At 36.6% G+C, this 26,597-nt stretch overlaps 1 protein-coding gene across 1 annotated transcript in view; it reads left to right on the forward strand.

Moving 5' to 3' along the window:
* LOC140161976 (aqualysin-1-like) overlaps window positions 1–26,597 on the forward strand; it is an 85,890-nt gene that overhangs the window by 54,049 nt on the left and 5,244 nt on the right. The window contains exons 2-6 of the mRNA XM_072185268.1: window positions 5,393–5,518; window positions 7,538–7,667; window positions 11,412–11,515; window positions 13,117–13,264; window positions 20,297–20,478. Of these exons, the coding sequence (XP_072041369.1) occupies window positions 5,393–5,518; window positions 7,538–7,667; window positions 11,412–11,515; window positions 13,117–13,264; window positions 20,297–20,478 (690 nt within the window). The remainder of the gene's footprint in view (window positions 1–5,392; window positions 5,519–7,537; window positions 7,668–11,411; window positions 11,516–13,116; window positions 13,265–20,296; window positions 20,479–26,597) is intronic.

Consider the following 26,597-nt stretch of genomic DNA (forward strand, 5'->3'; position numbering starts at 1 on the left):
GTATTGTCCCTGGTCTTGTATAATTAAGTAGAGGAAATATTACTTTTATTTGAAGAGCTTTGTTGCAGAAGCCCTTACATCCACTTTTTGACTTTTTGAGACAAACAGGTTTTTTTTAATTGTGCAAGTATTACTCGATTTGATTCAATTTGGGTTCGGATAAAGTGTTGATGAGGATAGAAACTAAAAGAATAAGTTTGGTACAATTTTCAAGCCTTCCTATCTATTTTATTATTTCTTTTATATCGCGCATTTTGTGGATGTAAGGGCTTTTGTAACAAAATAAATTTACCCCTTTTCTAGAAACCACCTTTGCAATCAAATTTCAGCCCATTTGTTTGCACTTCTGTGCAAATTGTGTATTTTTACCCACACTATAATGTCATGCCAATAACTCAATTTCAGTCAAAAGTGGATGTAAGGGCTTTTGCAACAGAGCTCTTTATTTGTTGTTATTTTCATATTTACCCTTACATTAAAAATGTTCATTCTCTATAAAAGAAACATGGGCGGATTTCTCAAATGTCGAAAGTAATGCGTGCAAATTGAAGTGGTGTGAATTACAAAATATCCAGTATAAGCTGGACACATTGTAGGGAATTGGAAAATCGGAGTTGAAGTTGGAGTTGGGTGAGGTATGAAGAACTTAAGTAATATTAGAAAGTTAGTTTGAAGGAAGGAAAAAGCAATTGAAAGAACGACAAAAATCAACCTTGATTTAAGTTAAAGCCAGTTTCAGATTTGGTGTCTTTATTTCACATTGTGTGCTATCATTCAAATTACATGGTGCCTCGTGGACAAAGAGTTAAAATGGGTATCGCCGTAAAATGACTCATAAAAGTTAAAGGGTTCACTTTCTTTTTTCACAAAAGGTGAATATTGAGTGTGGCATTTATAAAAAGTTTCAATTTGGGAAAGTTCAACTTGGTTCTTACATGAATATTGCTTCGTTGACCTATTGCGCTTTTTTACTCACCCTGTATACGTTTAATACCTAAATGATTTGATGTGTTCATCATTAAAGGGCAGGTCTAATGCAAAAACAAGTTTATCTTTATTCGAAGAGAATAATTATTACATTGCAAGTTGACACTCGTTGCATTTTTTATGCGTATTTCTCCTGAAAAAAGAGAAATTGTGTGGGTAACGTTCGGGCTCGTACGTGTTCTTCCCCCTTTGAAGCGAAATAAATGGACGGGGTGATGACGTAAGTAAATGAATCGGACAATATATCATGGTCTCATTTAATTTTCTGACACAATCACAATTACTTTGACAAGTTTGACATTAGCAACAATGAGTTGTACTATTATTTACCATAACAATGCTGCATAACAATATGCAGACTATTGTTCTCATTTGGGAAACAGAGCCTCACAGAGTATTGTTACTATGCGTTTGCTTTGCAATATTCCATCCAACTGCAACTATAATAACTATAGCATTGCAATTTCGCACAGGGAAATCAGATACATGAGTTTGAAATTATTTTTTTATTTTTTAGCCCAAATATTTCTTATGATATTGATCACAATTTACTAATATATAAATATGTTTAAAAACCATTAAATTTGTAATACTTAATTCAGAGGTTTTTTTCTGTGAACAAGAACAGTATACGTTCTGTGCATTTAGTCTCTTCTCGCAAAGCAGGCACAGTCATTTCATGACATCAACTTTTTCTAGGTCAAATCTGTCGCGTTCGAAGGAACTCATCGCTTAAGTTGTTTTAACCTTAACCGTCTGATTTAACATGCATTTAGCAAAAAATGAAAAAAAAAAACCCAATAATTTTTTAAATAATTATCATCTGGTTAAGCAGTGTTTTTTCACTGATCTGGACTCTTCTCTACTAATATATCGCAAATAAATAATTATAATATGGTAATTAAAGGGTTCATTGAGCATGCTGTGGAAAGCCGCGCTTTTAGCTTTTTTCACACTAATTTGGCCATAAATTTTGATTATGAAAAAGTCCCGATATTGAGCCAGAGGGATTATCAAGCTGCCCCCCGTTACCAGGTCTGAATGCCATACAGGCTGCGCACTTGCTTTTTTATTGGTGCCCCCGTTGGCATATCAGCGGTGAGCGCAGTGGCGCAACTAGACATTTTCAGGGGGGGGGGGTAAGCGGGGGAAACATAATAAATGAGGGGGCAGGCATCGTTCATGTTGTTTGGGTTTGTAAGCGCAACAACACCCTCGTCACATTGAGCATGGTGAGGAAAGCCGCGGTTTTAGCTTTTTGGCGCCCTCTACGGAGGCGCCAAAATATAGGCATGACTTTGTGATTCTTTGTGAAAAGCTTCTAATGTCACTCTTGCTAGATTGACTTCGCAATTGTTTTGCTAAAATTATGCCCAGCTCAGAAATAAAACCACAATTTGCTTGGATTTTATTTTATTATTGTTTTCTGATATGCACAGGATAAAATGGTGAGCGTATATTCTTTGTTTAAAATACAAAATTAGGATTTATAAAAACACCAAATAAATCCTGACCTTTGTATGGGTTCAACCAGTTTACCGTGTGCCTTAGAAACCCGATAGACGGTGACATTTGACCATACACTAGGATCCACAACATGCTCATCTATCATGGGAACAGTTCTTAAGCCCTAATACATTTGTAGCCTACTTTCATCCTTTGAAAATTTGGGTACACAAACTCATACTCTGCAACTTGAGGTCAAATTTTGCACTATGATTATGTAATTGAGGTTATTGGACTATGCCATTGGGATGAGACTATTGTGGTCCATAGTGATAAGATCAATTAACGAGGACTCTACTGATGGCTTTTGTTTGCTAATTACCATAGAATCTATATAGCGGTTATTGCCAAAGTTGCAATATGGTGGCACAATTGGGCGGAAAACTGTATGCAAACAACACGGCATATTAATTATACATGTTCTACATTGTTGTATTTTAAAACACTGAAGACCAAAATTGACGTTATTGCCATGATTGGATCATGGAGGTAGTAAGCCTACTACAACTCTGGCGGAAATTCGTTGCCACACCAGGGCCACACCAGCACGTTCTGGTGTTAAAAGCACGCAATCGAAGCTAAATATGGGATAGTTCCGTACTATTTTGTATAATAGTTGCAAATGCACATTCAGATTACACTTGCCCCTTCCCCACCCCCATTTTCCAATGTTGGGAGACTGTAATGTAGAAATGATGACGATTTTGTCCAAATCAACATTGCAATAGGGGAGCGGGGAAGGATATTGGCCAATTAACGCTCAGGTGTGGCAACATTTTTCGCCAAGGTTGTAGCTATACTACCTCCATGATTGGATTAAGTAAATAACTAAATCCTGTTATCTACCCAGCAATGTTTGCTTATCATAATAATTGTAACAAACTGTAGACAGAAAAGGCAAACAGACAGAAATTTAGAGTTTTAAATTAGAGAGTTGACAGGAAGTTGTAAGAGTTAAATTGTTATGGATATGATTGAATGTCAGATCAAAGTCATCCGAGGTGAATTAAGTAATGTCAATCACAAATTGTTACAGGTCATTTGAGGTGGACTAAGTTTATATTTGGATTGTCAGAACACCTTCCCCAATCAGACACATTTCTCTTGTTTGGCTTGACTTTGCAAAGAGCGTCTAATTTCGGTCTTGCTAGATTTACTTCGCAACTGTATTGCTTAAAAGTATGCCCAGCTTAGAAATAAAACAACAATTTGCTTGGATTTTATTTTATTATTGTTTTCTGATATGTTCGGGATAAAATGTTGTGCGTATATTCTTTGTTTAAAATACAAAATTAATGGACTTCTTTCTATGCTAATATTACATTATTGTTTTAAAGAGAAAAAAAGTATCCAAACAGTTGGGCGCCCATTCCTTTTTTAAAGGAATTTTTATTTCACACTAATTTGGCCATAAGTATTGTTAATTTTGATTATAAAAAAGTCCCGATATTGAGCCAGAGGGATTATCAAGCTGTCCCCCTTTACCAGGTCTGAATGCCAAACAGGCTGTGCACTTGCTTTTTATTGGTGCCCCCGTTGGCATATCAGCGGTGACCGCAGTGGCATAACTAGACATTTTCATGGGGGGGGGCAAGCGGAGAAAACATAATACATGAGAGGGCAGGCATCGTTCATGTTGTTTGGGTTTGTAAGCGCGTCAACACCCTCGTCGCACTGTGCGACACGGGGGTCTAAGGAGTCTTTGGATCTGCTTGGAATGTGTACCAGGAACAGTGGCGTAGATTTCTTTTTGACATGGGGGGGGTAGGGTTTGAAAAATTGTATGGAAGTATATTGAATCCAGCACCTTTTGGCTACAAATGAAGTTTATGTTACAAATGTGCGCTAAGCGCGCCAAAAATGTTGGCATATTAAAGCTAAACTGGTAACATATGGTACAAAAGTGGAATAAATGCGCGCGCAAAATTTGGGTTTTTTAGGTTAAAATGACCAAATATGAGGCTAATTAATAACTCTCAGAAGTAGGCCTACTTTACCTTTTTCATTTGGGGGGGGGGCAAGCAGGGGGTAAGAGTTCAAATCTGGGGGGGCTCCCGCCCTCTCCCACCCCCGCTAGTTACGCCACTGTGTGAGCGGCGATGAATATGTTCCTGATTGTCATTTTGACGTACTATCATCGTAAGGACAATTTGTTGGTGGTTCATGGTAGGTTTCATATGTACAGCGCATTGGTCCATGGGAAATGCGCTATATAAGTTCTTTGAAATAATAATAATAATAATAATAATAATAATAATAATAATAATAATAATAATAATAATAATAATAATAATAATAATAATAATAATAATAATAAAGCTACACTAATTTGGCCGAAATCAAGATGACATTTTGTGTTTACCGGGGCCAATTTTCAATTTTACACTTGGGGGTTTGGTTTTAGGGGAGGGGTGGAAATTTCTTTTGGGAGTTGAGTTAACAACTTAACAAACTAAATCATAGGTCGGGGAGGGGGACCAAGGACAACACGGCCCTTTGACGAATTCACAAAATTAGAATTAAAATATCAAATGTATGGTAAAAAAATTATAGCGTCATTTACATTGCCACATTATCTTTACGAAAAAAAATATAATAATAATATTTACTTACTTGAATTACTTGCAAAATACAGAAATAACAACAAAATTTATCCAGAATCTACATTTCTTACACATGACAAAAGCAAGTAATTCAGGATGAGTAATTCATGGAGCACCACAACGTTCAGTAATAGGACCGATGCGTTTCTCGTTCTATTCGTCCCCTATTGATGATATTATTGAAGCTGTGATGTGCCCTGAGTAATTTAATTTAATTATTTAACATTGTTTACAATACTTGGATTGGGTGGACTCCATGCTCTATATCATAATGATTTCTTTTATCTTCCATGCAGGAAGGTATGAATGAAGACAATTTTGTTGCTTCGGCGGGATTCGCTAGGCTGAATGCAGTCGTAAAATACAAATACAGTTCCATCAATGGCCTAGCCGTGAATATCCCTGACGTCCTTGTTGACAGGGTAAGTCAGATGCAGGAACATGAATCCCCCCCCCCCCCCCCGACCTATGATTTAGCTACGGTAACCGTATAATTATGTTTAGGTAAATCCGGTATTGTGAACCAGTTTACCACTAAAAGTAAGTAAGTATCTGCTGGGATGCTGGCACTTCAAGGAATAAAAACTTTTTTAAAGTAAAAAAAAATGTCAAAATATTTGTCTTCATCCAATGACCTTCAAAACCACCTGTAACTCAATTTCGTCAAAGGTGGACTTACAGTCTTCTTGCGCTCAGGTCGTCAAGTGTAAAAAATATGGGGTCGTTGGGTGAAAGCATGAATTTTGGCATTCGATGAGAGCAAAATGTAAAAAATATGGGGTCATTGTGTGAGAACGTGACATTTTTTTCAAATGGAACCTTTGGGTGAGAGCCGAACCAGCGCCACAGAAACCTCGAACATCGAATTTCTAGTTCTAAATGGCTTCAAATTTCATTGTTTTTTTCAAAATAAGTAACAAAATCAGTGATAAATGAAAGTTGCTGTTCAAATTGAAAAATATGGGTCTTTGGGTGACAGATCAAATGGAAAAATAGGGGGTCTTTGGGTGACAGAGCATGTGTTCGTAAAAAATATGGGGTCTATGGGTGACAGCGACGCTGAAAAAGCGGGTCTTTTAAGACCCGCTTTTGAAAGACCCGCTTTTTGTTTTTGTTTTTTGTTAAAATAGCCCTACTAACGCGTCATCTCCAAAGTGGGAGTACCCAGGGCGCTCGCAACATATCGTTATGAACACGGCAGAGTGCCGAATACGCAAAATTGATGTTCTGAGTAAACGGCGTTTGAAAATATTGGTAATTCCATTGGTCCTTCCAAAAATTGAGAACATTCTTGAGCACTCATTTGAAATGTATATTATAGCAGTGATTGTGCACGAATTATTTGCAATAATTAGATGTTCTGAAACAATCGATATCATCCCTCAAAATGGGTATTTACAGCTATTCGGCTTTATGCTGAATCCAAAATGTCTGTACCGCTGCGCAAATAGTTGTATACGAGGTCGAATACGCAGTCAACTACGTGTAAACCATAGCACGCATTCTTGATTTGGAGCTTTCGTGTAGAAATTACTGATTTTACAAAAGCTGTAGACTTTACATTTGATATATAAGTTATAAAATAGTCGTCCCTGTATTATTTAGCAAAACCCGAGAATTTTAAACCAGAAATAACAATATTGGCCTATATTTTGCATACAATTTTGGGGATTTTACGAGGGCGCACTCACATTATTAAGCCATAGCGATATCATGTGGAGAATATTTGTACTTATATTGGTATCACTGGATAGAAGATACCTATAGCTATCCATTGGTATCAAATATAATAGTATAGGACACTTAATATAGAACATTCGGGGTTTTCAGCTATACAATACTACAGATCAACCTGATTTGTACAGCTAAGTATACGATTCGTCTTTTGGTCGAATTCATTAATTGCACTCAGGCGCGATTCGTCCAAATCAAAATTTCGATATCTACGTCAGGGATTAACATTTGCCATTAATTTTTGGTGGAAATAAAAGATCATCTGAAACATAATCACAAGCATACAATAACTCAATTTACTCAAAATTCTCAATTCGTCACTCTGCCGAATTCATAACGATATATAATATCTAGACCATTACAGGTTTCCAATTTGAGATCCTAAATATTTGGCATGTGCAAATGGGGGCAGATTTTTTTTGGCAGGCCGAGATTGAGGCCGTAATTATTACATAGCCCTTAAATTACGTTTAACCTAGTTCGAACGATAGTGGACATCCAAGGCCCTTTAAACTTTTCCCAAAGCTCCAGTTTATTATTAATCTATTTTAACCATTATAATTCAGGTACTATCGAAGATGTAACTGTAAGCTGCCATGTTTTCGTCCCAGACATCCATGTGGACGTTATATACATCATATTTATAGAACCTTATATCTCATCAACATCATGAACATTGACATTTGTCTTTTACTTTGACTCTACAGCTGCTTGCCCTAGATGGTGTCGAGTATGTCGAAGAAGATGGTGTTGCCCACATACAGACAGTATCCTCATGGGGTCTCGACCGTGTTGATCAACGAAACCTCCCTCTTGATGACACCTACACTCCACCACGTGAGTTACAAAAGTAGTAACATAACAAAGTAAGAAAAACCTAATAAAATATCAGAGGCAAAGAGACGTGAGAGAAAACTTAATAAACAAACTCAGTGTTAAAGTTTCTATTTCCCTCAATACACACTCTACTGGTTCCCCCGATTCACCGTAGAAGCAGTGATGTAACATGAGTAATTACCAATTACCATAGCGATAGTTGAAAACCATTTTTGAATGTATTGCCCTACACTATAAGAAGGCTGCACTCATCACCTGTCACGTACATGGACTCTGTATGTGAAATTTCCATATAATTACGATCCAGGTCTTTATGCCTATTCTTTGATAACCAACGAGTTAGAGCGTATGCCTAGTGCAGGCCAATACATTCAAAATAATAGTTTTTGAACCACTGCTTCCCAACTAAACCAATTATATTTATAATTAACTGCTATTTATGACATTAGGGTTCCTCTCTACACCTTGAAGTCGAAAATCTTTTAAATATTTTTTAAGGGTACTCTAGGGGTTAAAAATAGCCTGACCAGAGTTATCTCATCTATACTTTGTCACATTTTAAACCAAACAATGGGATTTTATGACATGTGCAATGTCGCTTCTATTTAGTGACCTTTAATCGCGTCATAACATGACCAATAACTTGAGATTTGATGAATTTTCCAATGCTTTCTTTGTCATTTTGCAACGTCAGTCCTTTAAACTGCAAAGGAATCACCGTAAGGGAATTCCACGATTGGGCGATTCAGAATAAATTTCACTATCTACACATGTATACCTTTAATAAGGCATACTAACTTTATAATAAGGCATACTAACTTTATAATAAGGCATACTAACTTTAATAAAGACTTCACAAAATGTAATGCAGCCGTTACAAGTATACACCTATAGCTTCAGAACTACAGTAAGCAAAAGAATTAAGGTACCAGTTGTGTTCACCCCTGTATATTCTAAATAAAGACAAATGTGGCAAAATTGGTTGAGAATTAAAGAAACGGTGATTCAAAACCTAATGAAGATACGGAAATAAAAAGTTGCACTTTTGTGTTCTAATCAATGAAAGCACGACGCTAGTTTTTCGTGCTAATCAATGAAAGCACGGCGCTAGTTCTCTTGTACGCCAACGCGTTGTGTACAAATCAATAGGGCATGTAATGTGGCAAACTGCAACTTTTATATTTGCATCTTCCTTGGGTTTTTGGATCGTCGTGTCTTTATTTCTTGAACAATGTCAACGAATGAGGTCTTAAATTCGTGCCAAAAGATGTAGCTATTGGCTGTTAATTTGGTTCCAGTTATGACATTTCTGTCTTTGTTTAGGATATACAGGGGGTGAACTGGTACCTTAATTATTTGGCTTACTGTATTAATCGTTTTTATAATATTTTAACATAATTGAAGAGCTTATTTCCAAACCGTGTTAAGTCCACAAGATTCACTTTGAAGAAAATCAGGAATTTTCTTTATGGCAATGAAAAAAAGTTTGATTTCTATAAAATTTCAGTGGAGTGAAGGTGACATATATAGGACCATAAAAACATGTTAAGTTAAAATCTAGAGACGTTTGATTTTTTTTAATGAATTAATTTGTTTTAAAAATAGCATGGACTTAACACGTTTTGACACAAAACGCAATTTCTGGCTTGGACTTAACACATTTTGACACAAAACATAGTATCTGTAACACAGAACTAACCATATTTTTCTCAAACTAGTCTTAAAAGATAACAAATTTATTAAAAACATACAAAATGTGATTCTCTCTACTATAAAATGCAATTTTGCCACAAAACACCTTGCATCTCGAACCCCCTCCTGCTGCCCATTTTTACCAAAATTCGACGTTTAAAATAGTTCAAAATTCAAAACTTAGTTGAATTGCATTTCTCAGAATTGAATAAACATCATTTCCCTGACAATAAGTGATGACCTGAAATATCCACTTGTTTTATCACAAATATTTCCCCCTCCCCCCATGCTGCCACCCTAATCTCATATTGACAGTCGTAAGTTTTAAGTCCTAAGTTTTTTATACCTTTAACTTTAAAATTATACCTTGAATTTAGTAGCACATTTTGATAATCATACAAAATAATAATATCAAAAACTAACTCTACCAGCATCCTCTAACATAAATTTTACCATCACAGCCTCTCCCTCTCCCCCTTCCCACCCTATTCATGTCTTTCTGGAGGTATCTATCAAATATTTCAGAAATCCCATACAAACTAAGCCTACTAATATAAAACAAAAACAAAAACAACAACTTTTTATGCAGACCAAATTCATGTATACTAGTCTCAGGACCAAACAAGAACTTTGGCGATTAACTATTGGAAGCCCTATGCCGTGCTACTTGCCTACAAGCTGCCCACAAGGGCAGTGTTCGTGGACTTAACACAGTTTGCTACAAAACTGGATTGGACTTAACACGTTTTGGAAAAAATCGATACTTTGTGTGTCAATATTTCGGAACTTGACTAATTTTGGGAAAAAACAAACACATTGCTGGATAGCCCTAGTTACTCACTACCCATTTTCATCAAAATCTCAATTTTGAAGGTGGGTGGACTTAACACGGTTTGGAAATAAGCTCTTCATATATAGAAAGGTGGTTTATGTACACGCATTTTGATACCACAGTCGCCCAATTTTGTTTAATATTAACAACACATCTTTTTAAAGAAAAAAAAACACACCAAATTTAAAAGTTGCAGTAATGATGTAATGATTTGAAATCATCGCGAAGATAATAACGGTTTTACAATCCACGTGCTTATTCCGTTTATAACCATTTGTCGTTGTAAATGCAACTTTTAAATTGCTTTTTTCTTTTAAATACTGCTGTGTTAGTTGTTAATATTGAACGAAATTAGGCGACTGTGGTATCAAAATACGCATACATAAACCACTTGTCTCTATATGTTAAAATACATATCAATTTGTAAGTGCCCTTTAGCAAAGTCATAGTTCATTGAATTTACAACCGTATGACAAAATGTATGACGAAACAGGCGAAAATAGTAACCTTTTGCACATGATTTGCAATTTAAAGAGAATTGGCCATTGGTCATTCTAATGACGCTAGTATATGGACAATATAAGTGTGCTTTTTCATTTGACATAAAATTTAAAAAATATGCGAGGAACACTAGATGTTTTGACTTTTAAAACCTACATGTTGGTCAAAACTGTGCCAGGATAGGTCGTTTTCAACAGATTTACCACAGTCGCCTTACTATAAACATTGAATTGCGTTATCTGTTGACCTAATGAGAGAAATTGCTTTTAGGGCGAAGTGTTAGCTTTCGTTCGATATAAAAAAAAATTGATTGGATGAGGGGAACATTTGAGGTTTTGACAAAAACCAATCACAGAGGCCCTATTTTCCAGCTAGCAGCTCCACAGCTCGTACGATGCTATGCACTCAACAGTGTAGTGTAATCAAAGACTGTGTAGAGACAATTCACTGCTTGCTTGGAAGCTCTTGAACGAAAATGTGTGTTCAGGTGTATCGAGGTGGAAACTGTGCATAGATGGTTTATACGAGAATAGTTTTTGTATAGAAACCTTTCCATATGTTGTGAATACGATTATTAGTTCTGTAGCTTTTGGCTATAGGCGTCGTTACTCTTTGTGAAGTCCTGTTAGTGTGGACAAGTGTACAATGCCGTTGCTGTTCAAATCGTAAACTAGAGTAGCAACTATGATTATACTAATTTCAACGTGCATTGATTATAGGTAACGGCTCCGGAGTAGATGTATACATCATTGATACTGGTCTCCGTCATTCTCACAACGACTTCGGTGGTCGTGCAGCTTACCATTGGGATTACCAACCAGATGTAAGTATTGACAGTAAGCAGTGAGCATAAATCCCGTGCGAGTTTTGTGATCAAAGCCACAATTTATGATTTCGGTCAAAATGTATTTCTGTTATTCTTAGTCAAAAATATAACGTAATAGTAGTTACAATTGAATATATGAATACACAACCCACCCAAGTCCATACTTTGGCCAAATTGAGTTAAGCATGGGATATTGTTGCTATACATAGGCCTGTCATGTGTATGAAAGAACAACTCAAATTCATCCTCTGTGTCTATTGAGCATGTGAAAAATAGCATGTATGAAAGAACCACCAAAGTCCATGATTTGAGTCTTGTAACACATTTATTGAAATCCAGTATGTATAAAAGTCCACTTGTAACACATTCATTACTGGAGAGTGACTTTTGGAAAAAAATGGGTTTAATCAAGGAAAGTGTGTGGTTTATATTACATGGCAGAATGCTTATCAACATTATACATACCTGTGTGCTTTATTTTGTATTATCTTACTGTGATTCAAGCACTTCAGGCTTAGTATTTCACATGAGTATTCAAGTACACCATTGGGTATTAAAATCGTTTAAAAAATAGAAATTTTAAATAAAATGAGGGTGTCCCTGTATGAGCAAATTACACATTTTTGCTTTAAGGATAGACAAGGTATTGTTGGTCGAAGCAACAAAAAAAAATCGATTTTCATTATCTAGATCAATATATTATTGAAAAATAACACCTTGATGTTTTGCAAAAGTTCATTCTACAAATTCTATACATTGCAAACTTGCTTAATTTATTGTTGTTAATAAGTTGTGTACGTTTTACGGGTTTGGGTAAAAACATGCGACATGCTGCTGAAACTTACTGATTGAATTAGATTGAAATGATTTTCTCTTCCAAACGTCACGCTTGGTATAAACTTTTGTGTGTGCTCATGACGTACACAAATTCATCTTGATTCCAACGCCGAGATATTATTATTAGAGATAGCAGTGTAGCAAACGTCTGCGAAGTGTAGCAACGGTGAACAATATGTTACGTTGCCTGTCTTAATTACACCTCTATATAACTAGTCACTCAAAACGCCCTGGCTACTGCGTTGGTGTTCACTCACCTGTTAAAGCCACTAAGTAAGTATGTCTGTATGTACTAGATCGACAGGCTCAGATTTATTTTTTGCTAGCCCTAGTTCTTTGGATATATAACTTACACCCACCCACCCACCCACCCACCCACCACTGTAACATGATTTGTTTTCAAGAATTCTTGCTTTAAGTTTGCTTGAGTGTTCTAGTTTCAGCTAAATTCTTTTTTGATGTTTAGTGAGGTATGGAGAGTGTGGCCTTCAACACGTAAAATTGAGAAGGCTATTTAGCATAATAAAGGGTTAGCAACGGTGAGCAAGAAAAGTGGTTATTTGCATAGTAAATACACTATTAAATCACGGCGAGATGTAAATTGGGTGATGATGTCACAGCTCATTAGAGTTTGTCACTCGGCTTATTGTAGCTTGTTGTAATGGTAAAGCTCGGGCTCGAGGAGGCGTGGCGTCAGTCAATCAATTAATTAATGAGAAATCTTTGACAATCGTTTGTACTTTCATACTTTCTTGCAACAGAATGAGGGCATAGATTGCAACGGGCACGGAACTCACTGCGGTGGTACTTCCAGTGGAACGACCTATGGTGTTGCACCAGGTTCTAATGTGTTTAGTGTTCGTGTGCTCAGTTGTTTTGGAGTTGGTTCCTGGACTAATGTTATCGCTGGTATGTACTCTCATCCCTATACACGACTAAGGCCAGAAAAATTCACTGATTGTACATAATTCCCTTCTAAGGGGCAGGGTCGGTCGATCGGATTTTTTTAAAAACGGAGTGGCACTCATAATATGGAATTTGCACTTAAAAAGAGACCACTTGGGAGCTATGTGGGTCTCTTATCTTTTAACTACTTTTTTTCATTACACCCAATGTTGTTGGAATTTATGTCTAATAACATCTTTGAATTGGGCTCATACTTACATTGTGGTCAGGTTGACATGGGAATTTGCCTTATTTGTATATTCACATGTTTGTTCCCACTCCTCCTTACGTCATACATACATTCGCCCAGTCCCATTTCCCTAATATGAAATTAAAACCAAAATAGGAAATTCAACTCAGCAGAGGTGGGCTTCGAACCCACGCTGCATACAGAATAGTCAAGTCCAGCGCGCTAATCCATTGGTCCACATGACTTATCGGTAGCCAAATCAAACATATAGGCTACAGGCAACTCCAACATTTATCGGGCATAGAATAGAAATACAACAATATGTGTACCGTGGTGCGCACAATACATATGTGACCCGTTACAGCAAACGGTACCTTAAGTCGGATGCTACATATACGAGAGTCATTCAAAAAAGTTTTACCTCCACCATCATATCTCAGTCATCTAACGTGCCAGTCAATTGAAATTACCTATACTTATACTCTTAAATCTAGGCTACAAAATAAAAAGTATTTGATAAAAATGTGATATTTGGTTATTAAGATATGTTGGTTTAAAGCGAATACATATTTGGTACATCGGAAACGGTTAAAAACTGAAGCCACAAGTTTAGTAAGCAATAGCATCATATTGTAGCTTTGGATAATGTCAATAAAAATGTTTTCAAGATGCGGTTGTCCGACTGCTTTACTCGGGATAAGCATTTTGGTAGTGTTTGAGCTCCCTGACATACTTTGGGACTTCAAATCAAAATGAAATATGTGTTATAATTATGAGAAGAAAACATCAAAAGGTTCAACAGACACACAAATGTTAGTGAAATTTTGACTAACGTTTAAGGGTAATTCGTAATTACGTCCTATTTTAAGCAATGGATGCATCTGAACGTGGAAATAAGATGTTTGTTAATATTAAAACTGTTTGTTAATATTAATACAAAAACTGTGCATAAGACTTATTTGATTTTAACTTTTGAACCAATTCATATGACTTGAACCAACAAGTGCTGACCCGATTGAAGTCAACCACCTATGGAAAAGGGTCAATACGAATGCTAGCTGAACATGTATCGGTTTTGTTGTGCAAAATTCATGATACCCAGTAATACTGTACTATCTACAAGCATTAGATATTGATCAAATTATTTTAACAAAAATAAAGCAATTTAATCATTTTCAGAAATAAATCTGATAAATAATGATTTTCACATAGACCTTTTTAATAGCCTTTCTTTTCAGACCATTTCCGATGTTTTTATCAAATAACCTTTATTTTATAGCCAAGATTAAAGAGTATAACCATTGGTAAAATTACATAGATTTTCATCATTTTGTGAGCGTTTATTTTCACTAAATTTATAAAATATTTTGAGGTATATAAAATTGAAATAAAAGTCTCTGCATCCTGAACGACACCAACAGTACCACAAATTGGTTATACATGTTGTACAGTTAATATTCATATATTAATTTATACATAGGATGCTTCAGTTTATACACAAAAAATATTTCAGCGAAAACCCACCCACTCGGCTATTTCAAAAAGATAATCAGACTTATAGAATGTGCAATAATTAGCATTAAAAACAAGTCGATTTTTACGCATTTTAAAAACGCCGTGGCCCGATGACGAATGCCGCTGTGGTTTGTGCCTGTGCTTCGTCCTGAGTTCTATTCAACTGCATGCATGCACACAAGACCATGGAATCACTGACTAATGTATTAAATTCACTCACTGTGCTAGAATGCATGACTTATTAAATGGTTTGACTAAAAAACGATTCTCTTATAAATACATCTACGCACAGTTTCCACCTCGATACACCCGAGTACACAGATATTTCCAGCACAGCGGGCCTAGTCTCCACGCAGTCTGTGTTATACTACACGGTTGAGTGCATAGCATCATAAGAGCTCTGTGAGATCTAGTGGAAAATAAACATCTGTGATTGGTTTTTTATCAAAACCTCAAGTGTTCCTATCGTCCAATCAGAATTTTTTTATATCGAACGAAAGCTACCACGTCCCCCTAAAACACCTTTTTTCATTAGGTCAACAGATAACGCAATTCAATGTTATAGCAAAGCGAATGTGGTAAATCTGTTTTAAACTACCTATCCAAGCACATTTTTTAACCAAAAATGTAGATTTTAAAAGTCAAAACCTCAAGTGTTCCTTACAATAATTTTATGTCATTAATGAAAGAGCACACTTATAATGTCCATAATCACTAGCTTCATTTTAATGAGCAATGGGCAATTCTCTTTTACTTGCAAATCTTGTGCAAAACGTTAATGTTTTCGCCTGTTTTGTCATACGGTAGTAAATACAATGAACTATGATTTTGCTAAAGAGCACTCACAAATTGATATGTGACCATTAGAGACAAACAATTTTACTATCATGACCTCATTATGATAGAACATTCATGTGATTCGGTTGGTTAAAAGTAGTTCAAAATGTAATAAATTGAACTAAATAATATTTTTAAAACTAATTTTGTCTTTTAAAAAAAAAAAAAAAAACGGGTTTGAAATAAAGTTTTTCCTAGGACTTTTTTTTCTAGCATAATAACATGTAGGCATATTTGACAAGTTTGTACATAGACAATTGAATGGCCTATTATTTATTTTAGGTTTAATTCTCTTTTGCCATGTTTGTTTTAAAATAATATTCCTACATTGCTCTCTTTCCTTTTGAAATAATGTTCGAGGGGATCACCTAACACAATAACCATACGGCTATGCTTTTGTATCCTAGAGAGACCCCAGCTTTTGGACAGCGCAGCTCCCACAGACCCCTGAATTTTACCAAAGCAGCGCGCCGAATGAACCATCAAAAATGTATGATATGCACCCCCTAATGCTCATGACGGCAAATGTAGAAATCAAACTGTAAATTACACATTGCGAATAATATATTACAACTAATTCTATTACCCCCACGACCCATTATTCAAAATCGCGCACTGTGATTTGTTGAAACGCGTCACGTGACAGACCATTAATTAGCGATAAAGTGTCAAGGGCAACGAACTTTATGTTCTTCTATCATCACAGCGCACAGCAGAGCGCACAGCACACCTGCTTATGTAGGGGAGAATAGAATGTCAGGGGTGTGTTATTGTATGTACATACCTGCTTATGGGGGAGAATGGGATGTTAGGTTGTGTTATCATGTACATACGCTTTGGCTACGCTTATGCGCTCCACCTTGAGGTAAACAACTTGAAATATTTGGGCAAAAATTTTTATATTTTCTCTTTAAATCACACTATTTTGTGGTAATAGAATAGAAATAAAGGGTGCAGCATTATCCTTTACACGCAAATAATGTGTCCTCGGCAGTAAAACGTTTAAATAATGGGTTCGGCTGCGCCTCACCCATTATTTACGTTTTTACTGCCTCGGACACATTATTTTCGTGTAAAGGATCATGCATTACCCTTTATTTCTTAAATAAAAGGACATGAATCTAATGCGAGACATTTTTTAGCTATTCACAAACTAAAAAAGTGCAGTGTACTTCCTAATATTAAAACTATTACACATTAGTAAAAGTCCTAGCGACGCTGTATTTTCCTGGCATATGGAGTACACCGGGGTATATATTATGAATCGTGACATGATTTCACTCACCCTTCCCATATTCAATGAACTTCTCTGGAAACCCGTTTATTTCTTCGTTTGGACACACTTGTCTTATTATCCGTATGAAAAAAAGAGCATTATGCAGTTACTGTCCTTTTTTCCTATTCAGTGCACACACAGCACTCCAATTGATGATTGACCTCTAGCTCACTCACTGTACTGTAGGCATAGGCAATGGGCTAGTTAGTGGGCTGGTGGGAAAACCCTTCACCCAATAATAGCCATAGAAGCTCACATGTGAATTATAATGTTCAACATAATAACATACTACCATTTGAAGTAAAAAATGTCAGGGGAAAGCTGTTGTCGAGCTGTTTTCCCGAAGAGAGTCTTCCAAAATTTCACAACAGTCGGACATGTAATTTAAATGGCAAATTGAATACATGAATACAAAACCCACCCAAGTCCATGGGAGGTGATTTTGAGAGAAAAACCTGTGTATCATTTTAATTCCTTCAGTTAGATTTACCTGGTCAATATGGTAAGTTTTACGTGCAAATGAGTGGATTAACCTGTTTTAGGTATGACGATTAGCATTTCAGGGACTTCGTGGGGTTCATTTTAAATTTTGGACTTGGGTGGTTGTTTGAATCATATACAAAGACAACAATGTTAGAATGAGATTACCACTAGTAAGATAATACAAAATAAAGCACACAGGTATGTATAATGTTGATAAGCATGTAATATAAACCACACACTTTCCTTTATTAAATCCATTTTTTTTTCAAAAGTCACTCTCTAGCAATGAATGTGTTACAAGTGGACTTTTATACATACTGGATTTCAATGAATGTGTTACAAGACTCAAATCATGGAATTGGGTGGTTCTTTCATACATGCTATTTTTCACATGCTCAATAGACACAGAGGATGAATTTGAGTTGTTCTTTCATACATATGAAAGGCCTATGTATAGCAACAATGTCCCATGCTTAACTCAATTTAGCCAACGTATGGACTTGGGTGGGTTTTGTATTCATATATTCAATTGTGCTCAACAGCTGACTCGTGATAGCTCCAACTTCGAACGAGCACCATCGTGTGATCGGTTTGATCAATTTTCGCCATAGAAGCTGTAAATAAACTTCAATTCTTTCCCTCTATGGTCATCTAAAAATGATTAAAATGCGATTTTGGAAAGATTGTTGTCGAGCCCTCCCATATATGGAGTTCTGACTGCCTGATAGGGAGCTAAAAAATGGAAAAACTTTTTCCAAACCGTGTTAAGTCTAAAATCACATGTTTCTCATTTACGTGTGTTGACATGAGTTGTACCATCCACATGGCTGGAGAACAATACGCAGACTATTGTTCTCTTTTCGGAAACAAAGGCCACGCTCAGTATTGTTAACTGTGCGTTTGCTTTGTAATGGTGCATCCAACTGAAATTATAATACCTATTTCATCACAGCACATTAAATATCGCACATGTCAGAAACATATGTTTATGAATTTAACCAGGGCTATGAGACCCATCCTTGATTTAACATAGTTGAGCTGTTTTCAATGAGGTTTATCTTGGTTTAATGGGGTTTAAGTCCTGCAAAGGTCGTGGTGAATTCTGCTGTAGACATGACTGCATAATGATATGTTTCTATACATGATATATCCTACTAAATCAACAAGAATGCATGAAGTGTTTGATCTGTACTAGGCATATCTAAGATGGAAGCGCTGTCCACTTATATGTTAAAATTCATAACCAGTGGCAGTGAATGCCGCCAATCTTATGCTTCCTCTTAAAAGTTATAATGATGTATATTCATACGTAGCGGTAAACGTAAATAGGAAGCAATTTAAGGGATCTGGAATGAGCGTTTTGAGCGTTTCGGCAGTATTTTTTGTGGGACATGAGAGCACATCAGACATATCGAATTGCATTCTGAATACGAAGAATGTCTTTCTAATATCAAATAATTTTCATTTTTTGAAATTCACGATATAATACAAATTTTATGACAAATGATTAAAATTTGATATTTTTCACATTTTTGATATATAACAGTCCTCGATGTATATTTTATAAATCTAATGACATATTCTTAAAGTGTATGTAGCTGGGAGGAAAAGCCGACGATCAATTGAAAAATTTTGACCTTTCATATTGAAGATATGGATTTTTTCCCAAAAGACCTAATTTTTTTGGTGTTTTGGGGAAAAAAATCCATATCTTCAATACGAAAGGTCAAAATTTTCAATTGATCGTCGGCTTTTCATCCCACCTACATACACTTTAAGTATAAATCATCAGATTTATAAAGTTTACTTCAAGTACTGTTAAGTATCAAAAATATAAATTTTGAATCATTTGCCATAAAATGTGTATTACATTGCGAATTTAAAAAAATCAAAATTATTTGATATCAGAAGGACATTCTTCGTATTCAGAATGCAATTCGTAATGTCTGATGTGCTCTAATGTCCCACAATAAATACTGTCCAAACGTTCATACCCCACCCCTTAAGACTTCTACGCTACTCAAATTTCACTCACCGGAGCGCTTTCACCGGGTCAACCGGCGTCTTCAGTGGATGATATTGCTCTGAAGATTTGTTGTTGCTAGTGATGTTATTGGAACACCTCCGTTGGAACAACTACCTGACTCTCCGGAACAAAGGGGGCGCCACCACATCTTCAAGTTTGACAACATCTACATCTGAGGTGTTCCAATAACATCACTAGCAACAACAAATCTTCAGAGCAATAACATCCGCTGAAGACGCAGGTTGACCCGGTGAAAGCGCTCCGGTGAGTGAAATTTGAGTAGCGTAGAAGTATTAAATTGCTTCCTACTCTTAAACGTTATTTTCAAACAGCCTGCAATATACGCATCATCCTGCATCAATGTGAGTGGCCCTGGATTTTTGGGGCATTGGACCGAAACGTTCATTATTTAGGTTATTATTATTACATATACGGAAGACATGACCTTAATCTTCCACACAGTATAAATTTCAAACTCAGTTAAATGGGTGGCTGCATTTGAAATCTACACCCCTTGTGTGGGAGACTAAGGTGATGTCACATTAATGTAGGCCTAATAGCCCAATTGCACATTCCCGAATTTGGAGCATGTGGCCTATTCGATATTAACATTCACATGTTGTCATCCTATATATATATATATATATATTATTAACTCCAACATGATAGGAGTTGACTCAGTCACCAGTGCTAGCGGAAACAGAGTTGGATCCATGTCTCTCGCTGGAAGTGGAGCACAGTCTGTTGATGATGCCGTTTCGGCCGCTGTTGCTGCAGGAGCTGTTATGTCCGTAGCTGCAGGGAACGACAACGTCAATGCTTGCAACTACTCACCAGCACGTGAACCAACGGTGAGTGCTCGCTTTTCTTCGGCCTTTAAAAAAAATTTATCAAATTGAATGCTGAATGTAAAATGGGCAAGGCCTCGGCACCTTGAGCCGCACCGTTTGGGCACATCACGTAAAATAATACTTTTAGAAATCATTTACTCAGTCTTAAGGTTCGTTCATACTACGCCGCAATTGCGTTGCGATGCATTGCGATGCGGTGCGATGCCGCATCGCATTGTACTGAAAATACTGCAATTGCGATATCGCAATAAAGTTAAATACATTTTAACTTGGAAATGCGACGAGTTGCGTCGAGTTGCGGCAAAAGTAATCGATATATCGGTATCGCAAAGCAACGCATCGCAAATGCGGTGGTGGTATGAACGAACCTTTAGCGTGCACAAAGTGCGATAAAGTAATATAATAAGCGTGCATGAATTGCATGTATTTATAGGTTTTCCTGGTCAATTTCGCAACTTGTGCGTTTAATTTAATAAAAGTGTCATTCGTTTTCGCGCAAGATTGAATGATTGCAACGAATCCCGATTTCTTTTTCGCATTATGAGCAATCGATTTCATTTTAGATCAATCGAATTAATATATGATCAGAACAATTCATTAAATTGTGAATTCAATTTCGTTCTCGAATGTTTCAATTTCACCATTAGACGTCTAATTTAAAGAAATAGGCAATCAATTTCGCCAAAGATGCACGGGGGACTGCGAAACGTGGTTAATCCTATTTTCAATTTCATGCATTGACAATCTAATTAGCGAAAAGAAATTCAATTTGAAATTATGCGCATTTTCTAGTATACTGACATAGGCCTATAGGCCCTACGTCTACGTTGCAGCAGAAAAAAGTGAGTAGCCCTATGTAACACAGAATAAACACACAAATGTTTTAATGGGTAATGCTTGTAATGAGAGTATACTTTAGGTACAGTCTGACAGTGTTCATTTATAAACACATTAATGCTTGCAAATACGAATGTAACATGTTTTAAACACACGAACGCATTAAAATGTTTAAAACATCGCTTAACACGTTCGGGTGTTAGCAGTTTAAACACTTTAACATGTCAGTTAATCCAGTGGCGTAGCGTCATAGGGGCACGGGGGGGGGGGGGGGGGGGGCATGTGCCCCAATCGATCTGAAATTTTTTAAATCCCACAGGAAAATGGCCGAAAATTGCCCCCCAATCAGACCCGGTGCCCCCAATCATGGTCGGTGCCCCCGAATAAAAATTAATAAAATGTTATACTATAGGCCTATATATAGTACAGATTTTCACACAATGAAATGGACACGAAATGGGTCTAATTAAACAGGTTGTGATGTGAAGGATATGTTTATAAGTCGACTGCAAAATATGCTCAGCTATTTAATTTCTGGATGTTGTTTTGACTGTGTTCATTCAGTTTTTAGTCTTATACGATACATATTATACAATTAAAAATACGAAGATTTAAAAAAGACCTATCGTAAGAAGAAGTAGCATTAACGTAAAGGAAGAGATTCATTATATTTTTACACAGCCGTGACGTTAGTTTTTTGCTCTAGCACTCACATGCTTACATCGATTTTGACCTAACTTAGTCACAATGATCATTAACCGTGCACCTACAAGTTACATGAAACTCATGGGGTCAAAGGTCACGCAGAGGTCATAGGGGTCAAAAACGTGATTTCAACTAAAAATGCATCTTCTCCCACAACTTACGTAGGACAGCGGCGCCACTAGCACACATGCATTGATATTACCCAGTGTCTATGTGGTATACACAGATTTGGGGTCAAAGGTCATTAAGGGGTCATTTCCGGTATAAAATGAAATACTTTCAAAAAATTTTATTAGCTAAACAAAACATAGGCCAGTAACGGTATGTTGACATATGAGTTGTAGTAACCCAGTGTATATGTGATATTTTTTATATGAAGTCAAAGGTCATTAAGGGGTCACTTCCGGTATAAAAACGAAATACCTTTAAAATGCATCTTCTCCCACAAATTACGTAGGACAGTGACGCCACTTGCACACATGTATTATAATTACCTAGTGTCTATGGGGTGTACACAGATTTGGGGTCAAAGGTCATTAAGGGGTCACTTCCGGTATAAAACAAAATATCTTCAAAAATTTTTATTAGCTAAGAAAAACGTAGAACAGTAACGGTATATGCACACATAAATTGTGGTTACCCAGTGTATATGTGGTATTTTTTAATTTGGGGTCAAAGGTCATTAAGGGGTCACTTCCGGTATAAATAGATATACTTATAAAATGCATCTTCTTCCACAAATTACGTAGGACAGTGACGCCACTTGCACACATGCATTGGTGTTACCCAGTGTATATGGGGTGTACACAGATTTGGGGTCAAAGGTCATTAAGGGGTCACTTCCGGTATAAAACGAAATACCTTCAAAAATTTATTAGCTAAGAAAAACGAAGGACAGTGACGGTATGTTCATATATGAATTGTGGTTACTCAGTGTATATGTGGTATTTTTTTATTTTGGGTCAAACGTCATTAAGGGGTCACTTCCGGTCTGAGACGAAAACCCTTCAAAATGTCCCTTCTGCCACAAATAACATGGCATAGTGATGCCACGTGCAAATGTGCATTGACATTAGCCAATGTCTATGGGGTTTTCATATATTTTGGGGTCAAAGGTCATTAAGGGGTCACAACACGGCTGTGTTCGTGGTCTTAGACCACAGCTAAGTCTAGTTTATAATTATGATTAACTACACTGAGCTTGATTGAACTATGGGACATACATCACTTTATGGTTTCTGAACTAAACCGGGAAAAATGCTTTTGAATATTATAATTAGTTATAATTACACAGCCGTGACGTTAGTGCACCACAAGTTACATGAAACTCATGGGGTCAAAGGTCACGCAGAGGTCATAGGGGTCAAAAACGAAAAAAAAAAAAAAAATGCATCTTCTCCCACAACTTACGTAGGACAGCGACGCCACTAGCACACATGCATTGATATCACCCAGTGTCTATGTGGTGTACACAGATTTGGGGTCAAAGATCATTAAGGGGTCACTTCCGGTATAAAATGAAATACCTTCAAAAATTTTTATTAGCTAAACAAAACATAGGCCAGTAACGGTATGTTGACATATGAGTTGTAGTAACCCAGTGTATATGTGATATTTTTTTATATGGAGTCAAAGGTCATTAAGGGGTCACTTCCGGTATAAAAACGAAATACCTTTAAAATGCATCTTCTCCCACAAATTACGTAGGACAGTGACGCCACTTGCACACATGTATTATAATTACCTAGTGTCTATGGGGTGTACACAGATTTGGGGTCAAAGGTCATTAAGGGGTCACTTCCGGTATAAAACAAAATATCTTCAAACATTTTTATTAGCTAAGAAAAACGTAGAACAGTAACGGTATATGCACACATAAATTGTGGTTACCCAGTGTATATGTGGTATTTTTTATTTTGGGTCAAAGGTCATCAAGGGGTCACTTCCGGTCTGAGACGAAAAACCTTCAAAATGCCCCCTTCTGCCACAAATAACATGGCATAGTGATGCCTAATGCAAATGTGCATTGACATTAGCCAATGTCTATGGGGCTTTCATATATTTTGGGGTCAAAGGTCATTAAGGGGTCATAACACGGCTGTGTTCGTGGTCTTAGACCACAGCTAAGTCTAGTTCTTTCTTCTTCTTCTGTCAACCATTACATTTGCTCTAGCACTCACACACTTACATCTATTTTGACCTAACTTGGTCACAATGATCATTTACCATGCCCCTACATGTCACATGAAACTTGTGGGGTCAAAGGTTACGCAGGGGTGATTTCAACTAAAAATGCATCTTCTCCCACAACTTACGTAGGACAGTGACGCCACTAGCACACATGCATTGTTATCATCCAGTGTCTATATGGTGTACACAGATTTGGGGTCAAAGGTCATTAAGGGGTCACTTCCGGTATAAAACGAAATATCTTCAAAAATTTTTATTAGCTAAGACAAACGTAGGACAGTAACGGTATATGCACACATAAATTGTGGTTGCCCAGTGTATATGTGGTATTTTTTAATTTGGGGTCAAAGGACATTAAGGGGTCACTTCCGGTATAAAACGAAATACTTATAAAATGCATCTTCTTCCACAAATTACGTAGGACAGTGATACCACTTGCACACATGCATTGGTGTTACCCAGTGTATATGGGGTGTACACAGATTTGGGGTCAAATGTCATTAAGGGGTCACTTCCGGTATAAAACGAAATATCTTCAAAAATTTTTATTAGCTAAGACAAACGTAGGACAGTAACGGTATATGCACACATAAATTGTGGTTGCCCAGTGTATATGTGGTATTTTTTAATTTGGGGTCAAAGGACATTAAGGGGTCACTTCCGGTATAAAACGAAATACTTATAAAATGCATCTTCTTCCACAAATTACGTAGGACAGTTATACCACTTGCACACATGCATTGGTGTTACCCAGTGTATATGGGGTGTACACAGATTTGGGGTCAAAGGTCATTAAGGGGTCACTTCCGGTATAAAACGAAATACCTTCAAAATTTGTTTATTAGCTAAGAAAAACAAAGGACAGTAACGGTATGTTCATATATGAATTGTGGTTACCCAGTGTATATGTGGTATTTTTTTATTTTGGGTCAAAGGTCATCAAGGGGTCACTTCCGGTCTGAAACGAAAAACCTTCAAAATGCCCCTTCTGCCACAAGTAACATGGGATAGTGATGCCACATGCAAATGTACATTGACACTAGCCAATGTCTATGGGACTTTCATATATTTTGGGCTCAAAGGTCAATAAGGGGTCACAACACGGCTGTGTTCGTGGTCTTAGACCACAGCTAAGTCTAGTTCATTTTCTTTCTTACTAGGCCTATCCATACGGCAATTTTAAACATTACTTAAAATATGTTTTCCCTTCACAATTAATATAGCAACGTGCTTGTTTGAACAATGTTGACGATACATGTAGGCCTATCTAATGTTCAATATAAACACGATAAATAGCATTTTTATATTTGAACCATTGTAAAATATTTAAGAACTTCTGGATTTGATTCTGCACTTTGCAAATTCGATTGAACATTTTTCCATTTTGTTTCCGCATATATGAATTTGTATTTCCAAATAGGCTCTGAATTCAAGGCCACGTGAATTTGGCTGCACAATTTGCGAAATTTGCTGCACAATGTGCGAAATTGGGTGCACTATTTAGAATTTTGAATGCGTATTAATGAAATAGATTGCACATTTGCTAAATTGAAATCGAGAATGTAAGCGTTCATTCAATTTCGCGCGAAAAGGAATTTAACTTATACTAAACTGAACGCCCAAAGTTTAAAACTGGACGGGAAAACCTATATTATATAACGACATTAAAAATAAGCGTAATGAGCATCTTTTATAAGATACTTTCTTGGGTTTTTTCCCCCGCTGGATAGTAGACGAGTGAATATACGTTTAGACAAAATTACAAAATCAATGTTTTTTGTTCAAAATATCTCGAAAAGACCTCCTCAACAACATTATCAAATAAGGAAAAAATAGGAACTAGGGAAAAATCGCTTATTTGCATAAAACAAAAACGGCCGCTTATGCAGGGCAAAATTTCAAAATTGACCGATTCTGTGAAAACCCATGTACAGCCTGTCTAAAAAAAATGTGCAAGTAAAGAGCGCCCTCTCTGGCAATTAGAAAATACCGTTGTGACATAATGCTTACATCAACGTCAAGGGTGTAGTCTTAGCTCTCAAAGAGGGCGCTTTTCACTTGCACAATTTTTTTGGAGACAGGCTGTATACCTCTTATTATTAGGATTCGGAAAAGGTATAGTTTGACCCACCTCCGATGTACTCTTGGGGGGGTAGAAATCCCAGTTTGCATCATTTTGACCCGGTGTTATCAGTGGGATATAATACATACATATACCGGTCTTTTTTTAGAGAGAGACTGTAGGCCTACATGTAAAGTCTTCGAGCTTCCACAAAAGGACTTTATTGGGAGAATGTGGGAAAAGGGTTCCTTTCCCCTTTTCTTTTCCTTTGCCTTGCCGATTTCCTCTTTCATTTTTGTCATAGGGGTACTTGTCTCTTTCATTT

This window comes from Amphiura filiformis, chromosome 10 (genome assembly GCF_039555335.1).
Source record: "Amphiura filiformis chromosome 10, Afil_fr2py, whole genome shotgun sequence".
Classification (NCBI taxonomy): Eukaryota; Metazoa; Echinodermata; class Ophiuroidea; order Amphilepidida; family Amphiuridae; genus Amphiura; species Amphiura filiformis.